Source organism: Equus asinus, chromosome 5, assembly GCF_041296235.1.
Source record: "Equus asinus isolate D_3611 breed Donkey chromosome 5, EquAss-T2T_v2, whole genome shotgun sequence".
Lineage (NCBI taxonomy): Eukaryota > Metazoa > Chordata > Mammalia > Perissodactyla > Equidae > Equus > Equus asinus.
Window position 1 is genome coordinate 95115343 of NC_091794.1, and position 17566 is coordinate 95132908.

The window sequence follows — 17566 nt, forward strand, 5'->3', positions numbered from 1 at the left end:
AGCAAAAAGAGGACGACTGGCAGTAGTTAGCTAGGGCTAATCTGCCTCAAAAAATAAAAAAATAAAACAAAAAGAAAAAATAAATAAAATTCTTCTTGGCACCTATGATCCCGGACTACCTGATTTTTACCAGTCTGTTAACATGATAGTCCAGGAGATGCTCCAAAGTGTCTTCAAGAAACATATTGGAAAGTCCCTACCTAAGATTTTGAGGACTGCACCAAACGTGCCTCAACAGATAGAATAAAAAGAGCGAGAAAGGAAGTTGGCTGCTTCTTGAAGTAGTTCCCAAAGGTTTTCCCATGAGCATTGACTGGGCCGTAATCCAATCCTATAAACAAAAAGGATGAACCAGTGGCAGATTTCTGAATTCATTTAGAAGTAGTAGTTAGGCAGTACTCTGGTCTCAAAGACCCTGGGACTAGTTTTGCCTTGTGAGCCTATTTTGTTAATGGACTTCACCCAGAACTCAATGATTTGTTAAAGAAACAAACTAGAACGGGAAATCACTCCTCTCTCAGAGCTTCAACGTCTGCTTTTTTTTTTTTTGAGGAAGATTAGCCCTGAGCTAACTACTGCCAATCCTCCTCTTTTTGCTGAGGAAGACTGGGCTCTGAGAAATCGCCCAGTGGGCTACTTCCAATAATTCCTTTAAATCAGCAAGGGAAATTAAAGTTGTAACTGGAGAAATTTCTACCATGCTGATAGATACTGGAGCAACTCTATTAACTTTAAACCCACTATGATACATGAAGAACTTCCGCGGACTAATAAAACTATCTTAGCAGTGGGAGTTTCCAGTCGAGTTCAAAGAGTTCCTTTATTGGAACCCATGAATATTACCCTTGGCCCTTTCTCTGAAAGTCACACCTTTCTCTTATGTGATACTTCGCCTGTGAATTTTCCTAGGTAGAGATCTGCTTTCTAGATTAGGAGGCCAAATACAATTTTCCTCAGGCGAAATAGCCTTAGAATTTCCAGACTGAAGCATTATGTATTGATTGTCCTGAGGAGACTATTAAATTCCATGAAAGTATAGATGCCATAGATCTCTCTGAAATCCTGCTACTCTAAGGGCCTCTTCTTCCACAGATGTGGAAAAAATTAAAAGTGCCAAACCCATTAAAATTCAGATTGATCCTTCTAAACCACTTCCAAGTTGCCTCGGTACCCCTTAAAACCTGAAGCCATACCAGGGCTCACCTCTGCCACAGAAGATTTAATAAGTCAGAGGCTTATTATTCCCTGTACCAGTTTTTGCAATACTCTGATCTTGCCTATAAAGAAGCCCCATAGACGGGGACGGAGAGTTGTACTAGACCTTAGAGCCATAAGTAAGACTGATAGTGAAGCTTCCAGCGGTACCAAACCTAAATACTTTGTTGGCAAATATACCAGCAGGAACCAAATGATTTACGGTTGTGGGCTTATGCTCTGCATTCTTTAGCATCCCAGCAGACAAAGTCAGTCAATATTTATTTGCTTTTACTTGGAAAAATCAACAGTATAATTGGACTGTAATGCATCAGGGATTTTCCTGAGGGTCCCTTGTACTTTTCACAAGCTGGACATCAGGATTTAAACACTCTGCTGCAATTCCTCAGAAATTCTACCTTGATTCGATATGTAGATGATTTGCTTCTTTGTTCCTGCTCTAAAGAGAACTCAGGAATCCATTCAACATATCTTTTACAACAACTGGCTTATAAAGGCCATGAGGCCTCTCAAGATAAGCATCAGTTCTAACGAGAGATGGTTCATTATCTAGGTCATGACTTATCTGCAAAAGGAATCTTTCTGTCTTCTGTGAGGATTCCCCGGACCTGCAGGATATTGTCGGTCTTGGTCTCATGTTTTCCTTCACTGGCTCCCCTACTCTATGAGCCAACTAAAAATAGTTCTCAGGAGCCTCTTCCTTGGGAAATAAAACACAAGGAAACCTTTACTGAACTCAAATGGGCTTTACGAAATCCTCTTCATTAGAGCTCCTTAACTACACTAAACTTCTCACGTTGTTCATCCATGAACAGAACAATTGGGCTTAAGGAGTCCTCAAAAACACAGAGGGAGGGGCCGGCCTGGTGGCGCAGTGGTTAAGTTCACATGTCCCGCTTCTGCGGTCTGGGGTTTGTAGGTTTGGATCCCTGGTGCGGAGATGGTACCACTTGGCAAAAAGCCATGCTGTGGTAGGCGTCCCACATATAAAGTAGAGGAAGATGGGCATGGATGTTAGCTCAGGGCCAGTCTTCCTCAGCAAAAAGAGGAGGATTGGCAGTAGTTAGGGCTAATCTTCCTCAAAAAAAAAAAAAAAACCCACAGAGGGAAAAAATAGATCTATAGCCTATTACAGCCTGCAGCTGGACCCAGTAGCCAGGGCATATCCAAATTGTTTAAAAGCAGTAGCTCAGTCACTAAAATTGTAGAATCCTCCTCAGAACCCTTTCAGGGAAATGATTTATACCTGCAGGTTCCTCATGATGTAGAAAGTTCACTTAATACTGAGTGTTCACGGCGTTTCTCAGTCAGTAGACTAACATCTTGTGAGATCCTGCTTCTGTCTCCTTCAAACCTGTACATTCTTTGCTGTGACTCTTTAAACTCTGCTACCTTCCCATCTTTACCCAACAAAGGAAAGACTCATAACTGTGTTGAACTGGTTTCTCAAAATTTGAATCCAAATTAGATTTACAGGAAACCTTATTGGCCAATCCGGAATTAATACTCTGTGTTGATAGCTCTTATGCCAACAATTCTGCAGGAAAATATCAGGCTCGATATGTTGTTACTACCCACCATGAATTATTAGAAAAAGGAGTTCTTCTCCAATTTAATTCAGCCCAACCTGCAGAATCATTTGCCCTGGAGCCTATGAATTAGTCAAAGGTAAAACTGTAAATAAGTATACCAATAGCAAGTATGCTTTTGGGGTAGTCCATGATTTTGGTATACTATAGAAACAGAAGGGGCTGGCCCTGTGGCCGAGTGGTTAAGTTCGTATGCTTTGCTTAGGCGGCCCAGGGTTTTCGCTGGTTCGGATCCTGGGGGCAGACATGGCACCGCTTGTCAGGCCACGTTGAGGTGGCGTCCCACATGCCACAACTAGAAGGACCCACAACTAAAAAAAATATACAACTATGTACTGGGGGGATATGGGGAGAAAAAGCAGAAACCAAAAAGATTGGCAGCAGTTGTTAGCTCAGGTGCCAATCTTTAACAAAAAACTTCAATTATTACAATTGTGATAAATACTAAAAATATGAGGTACAGGAAAAGAGGATGACCTATAACGGGGGAAATGAACTGATTTGGGGGAATCAGAAAGGCTTTCTCTCATTGTTGCTACCACCTTTTTGGAAAGCAGTATGGCAATATATTAAATCACACAGATCCTTTAACCCAGCAGTTGCACTTTTCAGACTTTATCATATAACAATAAAAGTACTAGTACTTAAAGCAGCATGTCACTTTGGCTCCTAGCATGTTGTGAGCGTTATGAGGTATAACATTCCACCGAGCCAGGCTACCCAAGAGGTCAAATCTCCAAGCCAGCCTATGGATTGAGGAAAGCAATCTAAGGTCATCCAATGTGCTCTAAAGTACTATTCAAATGGGGGGACTCATGAGATGCATGGAGCATTCCAGAGAAATCACATTTCGTTCCAACTGCATCATATAAAGGATCCAGCACATGAGAGCTTGCTATAAGATCCCAATGGAAGTCTCTCAGTAAAAACTTATCCATTAACTGTTTGATGAAATGGTCGTCGAACATGGAGGCAACAGCCACAGCTGGCTACTCTGAGCTCACCTGTCTCATTGGCCAGACTGGTTGCTATGTATCGTCCTTTGCCTATGGGAGGCACGTTGCTGTATGAGGTCCTGTTCCATTGGTAAAGCATCACAGCTTCACTGCATTGTACCTTGAAGTAAAGGTCACCTGTTGTCAGGCTGAGGATAGAACAGGTCATCTTTACACAGGGGCCAGACAAGTGCCAAGTCTCTTGAGACAGCACCTGTGATTGGTTGGTTGTTGAGCCAAGGCTGCAAAAATGGAATATGGTCAAGTAAAGGCTGTGAAAGGACTTGGAGCAGGACACAGCGTGGCCTGTATGACCTATAACCTTTGAAAAGGAAGTCTCTTACAGAATCAATAGTGTAGACCGAGTAGCATCACCCTAGTGAGTACAGGTGTGCCCTGAAGAGTTATCCTGCTGTGCAGAGGAGAGAAATCCTCACGTGAACAATATAGAATATAGATGGCCATTAGGCATATTCACAAATGTCACATTCTTAGGTAGAGGCACTGATCAGTCCTCATATTGTAATGACACCACCAGTAATTACACCTTTGTGGGTTATTGGGAATGATATTGGCAGGTACACATCTGGATCTGTGTGCTGTTCGCTTGCCTTTCCTGGCTTCTGAGTAGATACCTCAAAAGCTAAATGACATGGTACAGAATTCCTAACACCTCACCTCTCTCTATAGCGGCTGCAATGGGACAGAGTTATCAGCTTCCATGGTGATGTTGCAGATAACATCCTCATGTGCTAAGTCTTCATGGCAGGAAACAGGTGTGGTAAGCCTGATTTATTGAGGGGTGCCTCCTGAACAACACTGCAAGCCTGACATTTCCCTGCCAGAGCTTCTGACCCGAGAAGTGTTCATCGGGAGGAGCAGCAGGAGTAAAAGCCTGGTTATAATGAGGCTCAGTAATCACAGGCAGCGGACGGGTGAGCCCACGTTGGGTAATGACTGCACCAATGGCAGGAGTTCTTGAGACAGGAGTGTCACATCAGACGGGCATTTACTGGTCTTTGTGTTAACTGCCTTGAATGCTGCCCTGGTGATTGTAGCTAATGATTCTACGGCAGCACTCACAACACAGGTGTCTGATCTTTACTCATCTCTCATCTAAGATCAATGAATGTGTCTTGTGTGTCAGAAGCACTAAGCGCTCCTTTTCCTCTTGGTGGCTCTCGCTCTAGATGAGCCCCATGGCTGGAAGCGCCTCTAATCTCTTCAGTCTGAGTGCTGAGCTCACCCCTGAGCCATCACCTCCGTGATGCTACGGTGGAGGTAACTCCCCCAGTAGTGCTGCTCCAGGTCGGACATGGCTCTGTTGACCCCGCAGCCGCGGGTTAGGAGCCTGCAGAGGAGCTCTGCAATGGCTCTGACATTCGCAGAATCCAACACTGCTTCCAAGGCATAGGTTTTAGTGGCGGAAAACCTGGATACCACGTGAATGGTGCACGAATGAGCAATAGGGATAAAATACTGGCACTTCTAGACTGTGGAATATTATACAGCTGAGAAGTAGAAATAAATTACATTGTTATGAATTATCTTAAAGGATCTTGATTATAAAAGCAAGTTTTGGGGCTGGCCCCGTGGCCGAGTGGTTAAGTTTGCGTGCTCTGCTGCAGGCGGCCCAGTGTTTTGTTGGTTCGAATCCTGGGCGCGGACATGGCACCACTCATCAAACCACGCTGAGGCAGCGTCCCACATGCCACAACTAGAAGGACCCACAACGAAGAATATACAACTTTGTACTGGGGGGCTTTGGGGAGAAAAAGGAAGAAACTAAAATCTTCAAAAAAAAAATTAAAAATAAAAGCAAGTTTTAAATCAGTTTGTTTAGAATGAGTTCATATTCATCAGAAGTTCCATATGCTTGTATATTTGAAAGAGTTTGGAGAAAGATGGAAGGGTACTTGCTAAAATGTTAACATTGGTTACCTCTAAATTATGAGAAAGAAAAATGGGGCCCTCTTTTAGAGGATTCCCTACCTCTAGGGAGTGGATTATTAGCTTGTACTTTATATACCTTTGGATTTGCTCACTTGTTACAAAATTAGCTTCATTAAAATTAATGAAAAAATTTAATTTTGGTAAGGGAAAGGACAATTAAATTTTTCTTAACTTACCCAACAGCATCTATTACAGTAAACATTCCATAAGTATTGCGGAAGGAGAGAGGAGGGAGGGGGAACAGGTTTAAATGTTTGGTAGAGATAAAAAGATAACCATTGAACCACTAACGGCATGATGAAGCATGGCAGAACCTCTAAATGAAGAGTGAGAAGGAGGGAAAAAGAGATCCTTGACCAGGCTGGCAAAATAAAATGGGAAAAAGCAAAGTAAAAGAAATAACAGATGATGAGGATTTTTAGGCTGCTTAATTTTAAAACAGTTTAGGATGAGGATTTTTAGGCTGGTTACTTTTAAAACTGCAGATGAGAAGCAGGCTCCGAGGACTGGAATTTTGCTTGCCCTTTTGAGAGACATTTGCGTTTGTGAAGGAAGGGGGGATGACCTTGTAGGGACCTGAAATTGGCCACCCCAGGATGTGTCTCTTTGGCATCGGGACTGTTTGGGGCTGATTGCTTTTGATAACAGGGACAGGGAAGGAGGCTCTGGGGAATGGAACTTGCCCTTATTGGGACACATTTACATTTGTAAGGTAAATCTCTATCTGTAAAAGGTGCCTCCCTCTCTGTACCAGGAAGAAGAAGAGAGATGACCTTGTCCCTCGAAACTCTTAATGGGGAAGGCAAGAACTTAAGTTGCTGTCTGGTAATCTCATGTAACTGATTTAGGGTGGTGGCTTCTAACCTTTCTAACCTTTACTTAATCCGATTTGATTCTTGTCTAAAAGTCATGGGATCACCCAATGACCAGACCCCACCTGCACTGATAGCATTTTAACTTGTTTCATGTTCTTTCCTTTGTCTTGTAAAGAGATGAATCACATACCTATGCCTTAAATTTAGCTCTAACCCTCAACTTGGGGCAGCAGAAGCTCTGACTGCCCATGGGCCCTGTCCCCATTCTATTCCATACTATTCTCTAAATAAAAGAGCACTACTGCCAGATCTTGAGAGTCCAAGAAATCTTTCTTTCGACTCCTTAGCTCACCTCACCGACCCCGCATCAACAGACACCAGTGGAAGAGATAAGGTCAACATTGCAGTTACTCCAGTAAATGTAAATGAGTTGAACTTGCCTATCAGAGGAAAAAAATCTTTCATAGTGGGTGTAAAAACTCAGCTAGGTGTTATTTACCTACTCAGCTAGGTTTTGTACATCTGGTAAAACACATAAAACAAAGTGAACATATAATAACAAGGATCCTATTCACAATCCACAAACACCATTAAAATATTTCAGAACACACCCAGCAAGACGAGTGCAAGATGTGTATGAAAAGAGCTATAAAATTTTAGTGAATGTCTTAGTTTTCTATTGCTTCAGTAACAAATAACCACAAACTTAGTGGCTTAAATCCACCCAGATTTCTTCTCTTACAGTTGTGTAGCTGAGAAGTCTCACGGGGCTATAGTCAAGGTGTCAGGAGGGCTGTGTTCCTTCTGGAGGCCTAGGGGAGAATCCCCAACACCTTGCTCATTCAGGCGTTGGCAGAATTCAGTTCTCTGAGGGTGTAGGACTGAGATCTTTGTTTCCCTTGGTGACTGTCAGCTGGGAACCATCCGCAGTTCCCAGAGGCCTCTCCTGGGTCCTTGCAGATAGCCCCCAACTTTTCAGAAGCAGCAACCGGGCATGGTATCCTTCTCATGCTTTCAGTGTCTCTTGTGATTAGATTAGGCCTGCCCTGTATTATTCAGGATAATCTCATCTCAAGGGCCTTCATTCTAATCACATCTGCAAAATTCCTTTTGTCTTGTAAAGTAACATATTCACAGGTTCTGGGAATTAGGACATGGACATCTTTGCAGGGGTTAGGGGGGTGGCATTAATCTGCCTACCACAGTGAAGGACGTAAAAAAAAAAAAACGCAAATAGGGGCTGGCCTGGGGTTGCGGTTGTGTAGCGGTTAAGTTTGCATGCTCCACTTTGGGGGCCCTGGGTTCACAGGTTCAGATTCCTGGCATGGACCTACACACTGCTTATCAAGCCATGCTGTGGCAGCATCCCATATACGAAATAGAGGAAGATTGCCACAGTGGTTAGCTCAGGGACAGTCTTCCTCAAACAAAAAGAGGAAGATTGGTAATGGATGTTAGCTCAGGGCCAATCTTCCTCACCAAAAAAAATATATAAATAAATAAATAAATGGAGAAAAGTCTCACATTCTTGGATGGGAAGAGATGCTATTGTAAAGGTGTCATTTCTGCCTAAATTAGCCTACAAATTCTGTACATGATGGTTTAATGATAACTGAAATTGGATTTTGAATCAGGTGAGTGGATAGATGCTCAGAGAAGACTGTATTGTTTAGAAAAATAAAGGAACACTAAGATTCCTTGCACACTTTAACTCAGGTAGACTGCATGTATTCTAGAGACAAATACACCAGTATTCTGCACAAGGGGAAAATAACGTTCCCCATTATGTTTCCAATATTCTTAGTGTTAACATCCAAGATTTTGCAAGTCACCTTTTGTTAGGCACACATTTAACTGATATTATGAACTATCTACAGAGACTCCTACTGCCTTTTGCTTATTCATAACCAAGAGATCAAGACTGCATCATCTTTTTTTTTTTTTTTTTTGAGGAAGATTAGCCCTGAGCTAACTGCTGCCAATCCTCCTCTTTTTGCTGAGGAAGACTGGCCCTGAGCTAACATACATGCCCATCTTCCTCTACTTTCTATGTCGGACGCCTACCACAGCATGGCTTTTGCAAAGTGGTGCCATGTCCCCACCCGGGATCCAAACCGGCGCACCCTGGGCCGCCAAAGCAGAAGGTGTGCACTTAACCGCTGCGCCACCGGGCCAGCCCCAAGACCCCATCATCTTATATGCATAGTTTCACATTATTTCGCCTAACACATCATTTTTACACTTGTCAAATCTGAAATTCATTATATTTTTCTGTCCATTCACACAGCTTCATAACTTTCAGCAAAAGTTTCTGGCAGATGGGCACTGTGTCTTCCCGGTTGACTTGTGAAAGCGCTTAGAAAAGAAACATTTCTTCACTTAACTATTTCTATCATGATGCTTCCTCAGAGACGTGGATGATACCGTGGAAAGTGCCTAGCAGGCAGATCACATGGGTGGGTGCAGATTCCATGATAAAGTTTTTATTCCCTCCACTTCTGTGCATGTTTGGGGATGTGGGGTGAAGTAAGAGAAAAGTGAGTTTGTACATACTCCCTCCAAAGAAATGGCTTTTGTAAAAATGCCACTCGACTTGCAAAGAAGCTCACATAATGACTAACTCTCCTTAGAGATGTGGTTAGTTCATTCAGTGAAAAGTTATTTCAAGCTAACTGTCATACTTTATTAAAAACAATAGGTTTGTTTGGAATGTATCCTATTCATAAACCCTTGGAAATAAAACAGTCACCGTTGTTGATCCCCAACGCCAAGCACATCGTCCTCGGAAGAGACATCTCAGACGTCATTCTGACCCCCTAGGTTAAATTAAAGGTCAGCCGTGGGGGTCTCCTCTCTTACCTTTACTAGGCAGAACAAGGGAGTGACAAACCTTTTCTAAGTCAACAATGCGTTTACAGAGATCCCGTGACGTCCCGGGGAGGGGCGGGGTCCGGCAGCCTGGCGGACACGGGTCAGGAGAAAGTGGCCAGGAAGGGTCCACGGAGGCACAGCCCGAGTCTGCGGCTTCCGGGAGGACGGAGGCCCACATTCTACCGGCAACAACAGGGTCCGGTCACCCCACTGTTTTCAGCCAGGAAAACAAAACAGCCTCCGGCTGCCGGATACCCGGATGGAACAGCTCCTCCCCTCCGCGCGCCCGGCCCCCCCCCGCCGGGGCTCTGTCGCGCATGCGCATCCTGGGGGCCTTAGCGTGAGGCGGGGCGGGGCGCGGAGGAGGAAGGGCGGCGATTGGGCGAGAGGGGAGCCACGCCCGCCGCGTCAATGTCTCTGCGCATGCGCCGGACGCCAGCTTCTGGTTCTTTTGGCGCGTCTGCCCAGGGCTCGCTCAGTCTGCGTCCAGACGTGGGACGCGGGAGTTATTTCTACTGTTGTTGTCGAGCAGCTGTGGAAGCCGGTCCTGGTCCTCGGCTGCGGGGGAAGCCGTCCGTTGGGTCTTTCTCCGTCTTGAGTGAGGCAGCGGCGGTGGCCTGTGCTGATTTTGGCGCGCGGGCGGTGCAGACGGGGCCCGCCGCCGCCTGCGTGCCGGGCCTTCCCTGGGCTTCCTCCTCTGCTCGCTTTCAGGAACTGAGCTCTCGGGAAGGTCCCTCCGAGGAAGGGGAACTTCGACCCGCTCCGACCGACATGTCCCGCTACGTGACCGCCCTGTGGCCGGGCTCGCCGCGGGACGAGGGCTCGCCGCCCGCCGCGTGCTCGGGCCGCTCCAGCCGGCGGTCCTCGACGTCCGCGAGCCGCAGCTCCTCCGGGAGCTCGCGGGCCGGGTCCCGCGTCTTGAATCGCTCGGCGTCCGGGAGCCGGAGCCCGGCACGGAGAAGCCGCCGCTCGAGGTCCCGGTCCCGGCGGCGCCCGCAGAGGAAGTACCGGCGCTCCTCCCGCTCCTACTCGCGCAGCCGGTCGCCGTCCTGCCGCCGCCTCCGGGCTCGCGCGTGCGGCCGGGCCCGCAGCAGGTCCCGCTCGAGGTCCCGGTCCCGGTCCCGGTCCAGGTCCCGGCGGCGCCCGCAGAGGAAGTACCGGCGCTCCTCCCGCTCCTACTCGCGCAGCCGGTCTCCGTCCCGCCTCCGGGCTCCCGCGCGGGGCCGGGCCCGCAGCGGGTCCCGCCCGCGTGTCTGGTGGCGCTCCGGCTGCGGGCGCGCGGGGTCCCCGGCGCGGCGCCGAGCGTGGCGGGGCCGGTCCCGGACGCGGTCGCGGAGCCCGACGCCCTTCCGTCTGAGCGAGCGAGGTGAGGCCCCGCGCGCCCCGCGGCCGTGTGGCGTCCGTGCTGCCGTTTCATTGGTGCCTGCGATGTCGGTTCTGTGGGGAGCAGAGAGAACGTTAGCGGGCGAATAGTTAAAGCCGCGCTGCAGCTGGCGCCCGGTTTTGCGATGCGCGTTCTTTCCCCGGGGGTTAGACGTCCCCTGTGGGTGCTGAGGGGCTTGGGGTGGAGGAATCGTTTTTCTTAGTGGAGCCTTCGAAACGTTAGTGACTTAGTTTCCCCGCCCGAAGCTTCTGCTCAGTTCACTGTTGAAGGCGAAGAAGTGTGTCAGAACGGTCTTTTTAAATTTAGTAATACTGTATTACTGAGCAGAATTGGGTTTTGTTCGGGTATTTGAAACAAATGACTTGTGGCATCCGGGGTAGGATCGTGGAACAGAGAAAAGGATGTTCGGCTTAAGGAAGTCTGAAAGGGGACTCAGTGAGGTATCGGTATTGGTTCGTTAGTTGTGGCAGTGGTACCATATACAAAACGTTTCAGAAGAGCTTGATGTTTAGGACACGTATTTGAAGAGAAAGCAAAAACAGTATGTAATACAGCCTTCGGTAAGGAAAACTGAAAGCTAGTTGAGATTATTTAGGGATTTTTATTTTTCTCAACAAAAAGATGAGGTAGAGAACTTTGTTTCCGTGAATATATATATTTTATGTATGAAAACAAAAGCACTTAAACATCTTTCTGTTACTGTTTTAAATAAGACCGTTATTTTGTGCTTCTGAGTCCTCTTGGGGAGATAGCTGCAGGATTAATGAATGTCTGGTTTCTTTTGTAGATCGAATGGAGCTGTTAGAAATAGCAAAAGCCAATGCAGCAAAAGCTTTAGGAACAGCCAAGCTTGAATTGCCGGCTAGTCTCAGAGCGGTGCTTGTGTCTAAGGAGACTGACCGTGGAACAGCTGTACCGAACCGTGCCGCACAGTTTCAGGTAAGTATTCTACGGTTATCCAAACAAAATCTTTGGGAAGCTTCTGCCAGAAAGATCTGATTAGCCATTTTTATTTGATTTACCTTAGACGACTACTTGGAAAGGCTAGCTAAATATAGTTTGTTAAAATCAACAACAAAATCAAAATAACAGGACTGACGGTGCTAGACAGGATCTCCCCCGTGGAAATGGGAGATTAATGAATTTTCAGTTGACACAGTACTAATTACATTCATAGTTGTAGCTGGTACTTTGGTGATTTCTATGTAGTTATGAAATTTTTTTAACTAGTCTTAGTGTTTATCTGTAGTCTTCATCTGCAGTATTATGTTCCCACAAATTCTGTACTCAACATACAGTGTAGTTTATCTGCTTTATTTCTGTCTTATAGAAATCATGAATGTGGTCTCCAGACATTGATGAAGAAAATCTGTTGGTAATTGGTACATGGGCAAAAGCATCAGAGGTTTAACTAATTTGAAGGTTATGTTCATACACTGAAAACTTAGTTTTTTGTTGGTAGATCCATGTGCATGCTAGAATTTGGGACACGTACTACTTGGATAAGATACTGAAGACAGCTTTTGAAACTAAATGAAAGTACACTTTGTAACGGTGGGGCATCGATGATAGAGATGTCCCTTTCATAATATATGCAATATATTCCAGATGTTTTGAGGGACTACAGAAGAAGAGACCTGCTTCACGTGCAGATAAGTTTACTGTGATTCTCCAGAAATTTGCAGCATGTGCATTGGCAAATTGCACTGTGCTTTTAAGTTAATTATGTGAAGTCCAATAGCATCCATAGCGTTATGGTTTAAGGTAGTTAGGAATTGAGGAGTCAGTTAACACATGAAAGATGTGTTATCTAGGTGCACCTATCATTCAGACCCAGATGTTGGTTCTCTTTAAGTATTAGTAGACAAGTAAGATCTTAATTGAGTTGCTTTTTCATTTATACAATTAGGTACGCAGCTGGCAAATGCCTTAGTTCTTTGAAACTAGGTATTTTCTGGTGTAACTAGACTTTCAAAGTTACTTGAATCTGTGTCAGGGGAATACAGTACTGCTTTATGGGGAAGAGTGTCTTAATTAAGCCTAATATTGAGTCAGTTTTGTTAGGGGGAAAACTCGACAGAGTGCTGTGTTGTTTAGGCCGTTAGCTATATGGTTAGACCCAACTTGATTTGTGTCTTTACAACTAAATTTATATATGGTTGGGCTGATTTTTATACAATACTATAAGCCAAGGGTATGGTTTTTTAAAAATATACTTTTTCTTACTTGTCTAGCTGCCGGAAAAGCTAACAGAAGATGGAACCAAAAATCCCAATAAAAAGTCTTCCCAGCAAAAAAGCATAGCTTTTAGCTCTAATGTAAGTATATGTAAGCATTAACCGCTGAAAATTGGACCTAGAACATGGTTCTGTTATGGGGGCTTTTATTTTTGTTGGAAGGCTCATTGTTCTTATCTTTGTGGTGATAATTGTGGTTACTAAGACACTTGATAAATAGACTTAATCTTTTTTTTTATATATTTTTTTGTGCTACTTTTACAAGTGACTAATACACTGGGCGCTTTCTGTATCTAATATCCACATTCTCAGTTTCAATATTTTCTCTTTTAAATATTCCCCTTGTTGAAATATTTGAAAAGTGAATTTCAGGATACTCTGTAATCAGAATCTTCTAAAATTAGCTAAGGGCTTAAAAAATGAAATCTCAAAACTTTCTTGTACACCTCACTATTGTAATATACCCTGCATATGTCTGATTTCTCAACTTTACAGTTTGAATCAAGTTAGAAATGTGGTCTATACTTTGCATTTGGTTGGTGTCTCTTAGGTTTCAATCTTAAATGGAATTATTTAATGTATTTTGTAAAAACCAAATATTTGAAGTATGTACAAATATTTGTGTTTAGGAAGCTGACTTAAGAATTTGTTTCTTACAGGATTGTGTGGCAAAGCCAATGCTTCAGAAATCAGCTAAAGCTACTGCTGAAGAGACCCCCTCAGGATCCCCAAAAATAAATCTGAAAAAAAGTCCATATGGACTGTGGATACCTGTCTAAAAAAGAAAGCTAAAGAAAAGCTAAGGTGGTCTGAAATGCACTTTATCGCAAGTTTGTGTTTTTAGCATTATTCCATCCGTGAGCCATTTAGTGGTAATTGGCAAAGTCACAGTGACAGAAAAAGATGCGAATACTTAATATTTAAATGTCAGCATTTCTCTTGCAGATATGAGATAGCACAAATGGATCAGAGGTTATGTACAGGTGGGAGCCTTATATATATATATATATATATATATATATATATATACTTATAAATGTTCTGTATAATATCGATTGGTTTATAGAGGTGAAATTTATAAGACAAACACAGTAATTGAACTGTGTTGTATATATTTGTTAATAAAGTTCTTGTTTTTATTGTTTTGTCATTTTATTATGATAGAGTACATAATGGGTCTTTATTTAATGAAGAAGAATAAGGAGGTATCTCTTGTTTAAAGCCTTGCTAATCCCAAATCCAAATCCGGGGACCGACAGCACAGGGCACTGACCTCACCTAGGAGTTGGTGAGAAAGGCTGGGTCTTACGTTCCCACCCTAGACCAGAATTGGAACCTGAATCTTAACAAATATTCCCAGCTGATCTGGATACTCATTAAAATTTGAGAAATTTGGTCTAAAATTGATGAAATACTGGCAGTGTTATGCTGGAAGAGTTACTCTGAGCTTCAGGGCAGGAAACTCAGAGAGCTTGAACTGGAAATACCTCATGGAATTAGGAAATCTGTGAGGTTTAGTTGCATTTCTTTATTATGCTTTAAAAAGTATTCTAAATATTAAACATCAGTTTGAAATTCTTTAATGCTGCTGTAGCTAGGAAGGACTTTAAGCACATAGTTTTAAAAATGAATATTATACTATACTTAACTATGAACTGAACAGATCCTGAATTAGCTGATCTAAATAAAGTGATTACAGACTTCCATAGTTTTTGCCCATTAATACATATTTGTGGACACCAAAATTCAAAAAAGACGAGCCACTTTTAGATTATCTGTGCAAGTGTTAATTGACTTAATAGATCAGATGTTTGAACTGAATGTAAAATACCAGCTTAATGAAGTTATTGTTCCTATGTGCTAGGCCTTAGCAGGAAAACAAGTCTGCTAGAATCTGGTTGAAAAATAAAAATCCTAGTAGACTAAGAACATGCATGAGGTTTTTAGTGATCTTTTGACTGCAATCTAGTTTTTAAGTATGAGTATGATTTTCTTTTCTACTCTCTTCCTCTTTTGCCACCATCTTGAACATCCTCCTAAATTTAGAAGGTAATCAGATCGATTTCCAGTAGGCAGGGGTAACAAATTAGAGAGTAAAATGGGCAGAATACTAGAGGCAAAATGACAAATAGCTCAGAAGACAAACCCCCAGAGATTAGATGAATAGATTCTTAAGCGGAAGTTGCCTTTTTTAAAAAGGTGTTGAAGGTCCTAGTGAAACTTGATAAATTGCTATTGACTAAAGTTGTGCTGTCCAGTATTTCACCTGCAGTCTCCAATAATAGCCACTAGCCACAAGCGGTTGCTTAAAATTCAGTTCCTCAGTCTTTGTAGCCACTTCTCAAGTGTTCAATAGCCCTATGTGGCTAGTGGGTATCATATTGGAAAGTATAGATAATAGAGTATCTCTATCAGAATATTGTGTTTGATAAAACTGCTCTAAAAAAAATTTGACCCCATGAAAAATGGAAATATACAATGACTTGGATATGTACGTTCATGGATATATAGTTCCTGTTAACTATCATTTATATAGCTTTGGTCACATTCTCATTGTGACCAGCAGCACTTGGTTTGAACAAGGGGAATTTCCTGGAAGAAAGAGTTGTGCTTTGGGTAGGCATGTTTATTTCACATCTAGGCTCACAACAAGTTATTGGGAGGGTATCGTCTTCTAAAGAAATAGGAACGTCTATGTGGTTAGGTTCCTTCTTATTGTGGGGAGACCTGAGAATATTGGTATCCTGGCTTGGTTACAGCAAAGTCCAAGAAAACATCAGGATTGGCTTCAGATTTGTAACTGAAAATGTGGTTAAACTGAACACCCTATTAGTGTCATTAGTTGGTGTATATTCCTTAGCAAAGTTGCAGAACTCAAGGATTTCCTTGCAAAGGAGACTTTTGAAATGAATTGACATAATACTAGAATCTTCTTTTTTTTTATCTACCCGGCAGTAGAAAGCACCTGCTCTTATTACAACCTGTGCTCAAATGCTAGCCCTTAACAGCTCAGTGACCGGGCTAGTCATGGAACTTCTTTAGCCAAACCCCTTTGTGTAGTAATGTGTCGCTTAACAACAGGGATATGTTCTGAGAGATGCTGCTTTAGGGCATTTCACTGTTGTGGGAACATCATAGAGTGTCCTTACACAAACTTAGTATAGCCTACTACACAGCTATGCTGTACGTACTCATCTTGTAGGACCGCCGTCATGTGTGTGGTCCATCGTGGTGCACATGTGCGTGACTATATGAGAGGTTTGGCTAGTTGCTATGGATATGTGCCACTTCTGAGGTTCACTTCTACAGTGATCTTTTCTCTTCAGCCTCCATCACCATTAGCTTCTCCTTCAGCCTGGTAACCTGCTTGAGACTTCCCTGTTTCCTCTTTCATTCCTCTTAGTCTTGGCTCTTTTTCTCTTTACTACTCAGTATCCTGAAAAAGAGTATAGTTTCTTTTGTTTTTTCTGCTTTTTCTCCCCAATTCCCCCTCAGTATGTAGTTGTGTATTTTAGTTGTGGGTCCTTCTAGTTGTGGCATGTAGGATGCCACCTCAACATGGCCTAACGAGCGGTGCCATGTCCCTGCCCAGGATCTGAACCCTGGGCTGCCAAAGCAGAGCGCGCGAACTTAACCACTCAGCCATGGGGCTGGCCCCAAAAGTATAGTTTCTTTCCTATCTCCATTTTTTTTGATAATCAGTCCAAGTCCCAGCAGTCTTTGTCGAACTTGACCTTGTTGGTTGGGTGTGGCAGGACTACTGTTTAGTCTCTCCCAGGCTTTGTAATACAGCAGATAATTGATGGTGTGTGCAGACCCCTAGACTGGCTGTCATCACGTAAGTGGTGTGCAGTTGCCCAGGTGTGATACCCTGTTACTACATAATCTGTGGACAATAGAACAAGGTGGTGCCGATTGTAAGAAATTATGCCAAGAGACTAGATTCAGTGCTGTCCAAAAGAAAGAGCCACATTGAAAAAGGCAAAAGGTGAATTATTTACCCTAGTATATCTAAAATATTTCAACATTTAATATAAGAAATATTGTGATATTTTACTTTTTTTGGTACTAGATACTGTGATCCAGTGTGTATCTTACACTTTAAAACACACCTCAGTTTGCCCTAGCCACATTTCTTTTTGTTTTGGAGGAAGATTAGCTCTGAGCTAACATCTGCCACCAATCCTCCTCTTTTTGCTGAGGAAGACTGGCCCTGAGCCAACATCCGTGCCCATCTTCCTCATGGGGTGCCTGCCACAGGGCCTAGGTCGACACCTGGGATCCAAACTGGCGAGCCTTGTGCTGCTAAAGCGGAAGGTGTGGACTTAACTGCTGCGCCACGGGGCTGGCCCCCCAGCCACTTTCAAGTGATCGACAGTCGTATATGGTGGGTGGGTGCTGCTTGGGAAAGCACGGTCCTAGACAGGTTCAGGTGTCATGCTCTGCTTTTTCTTAAGGTCCCCAAACTGACTAGAAGCAGCCATGCTTACTGACCTCACTGCAGCAT

The 17566-nt window shown here is 43.7% G+C and overlaps 1 protein-coding gene across 7 annotated transcripts; it reads left to right on the forward strand.

The window, feature by feature from the left end:
• Positions 1 to 6886: 6886 nt before the first annotated feature.
• RSRP1 (arginine and serine rich protein 1) lies at positions 6887 to 13983 on the forward strand. Of its 7 annotated transcripts, XM_070510669.1 has the most exons (5): positions 6887 to 10424; positions 10569 to 10804; positions 11610 to 11761; positions 13057 to 13140; positions 13719 to 13983. In XM_070510669.1, exons 1-5 carry the CDS (start codon positions 9850 to 9852, stop codon positions 13836 to 13838), a joined length of 1167 nt encoding a protein of 388 aa, XP_070366770.1. In that variant the 5' UTR covers positions 6887 to 9849; the 3' UTR covers positions 13839 to 13983. The 7 variants fall into 7 exon arrangements, 6 of the variants coding, with proteins under 6 accessions (XP_070366770.1, XP_014710518.3, XP_070366773.1 ...); XR_011503550.1 differs by lacking the exon at positions 13719 to 13983 and adding an exon at positions 12153 to 12244 and having other exon boundaries at positions 6887 to 10804; XM_014855032.3 differs by having other exon boundaries at positions 6887 to 10804.
• Positions 13984 to 17566: the final 3583 nt, after the last annotated feature.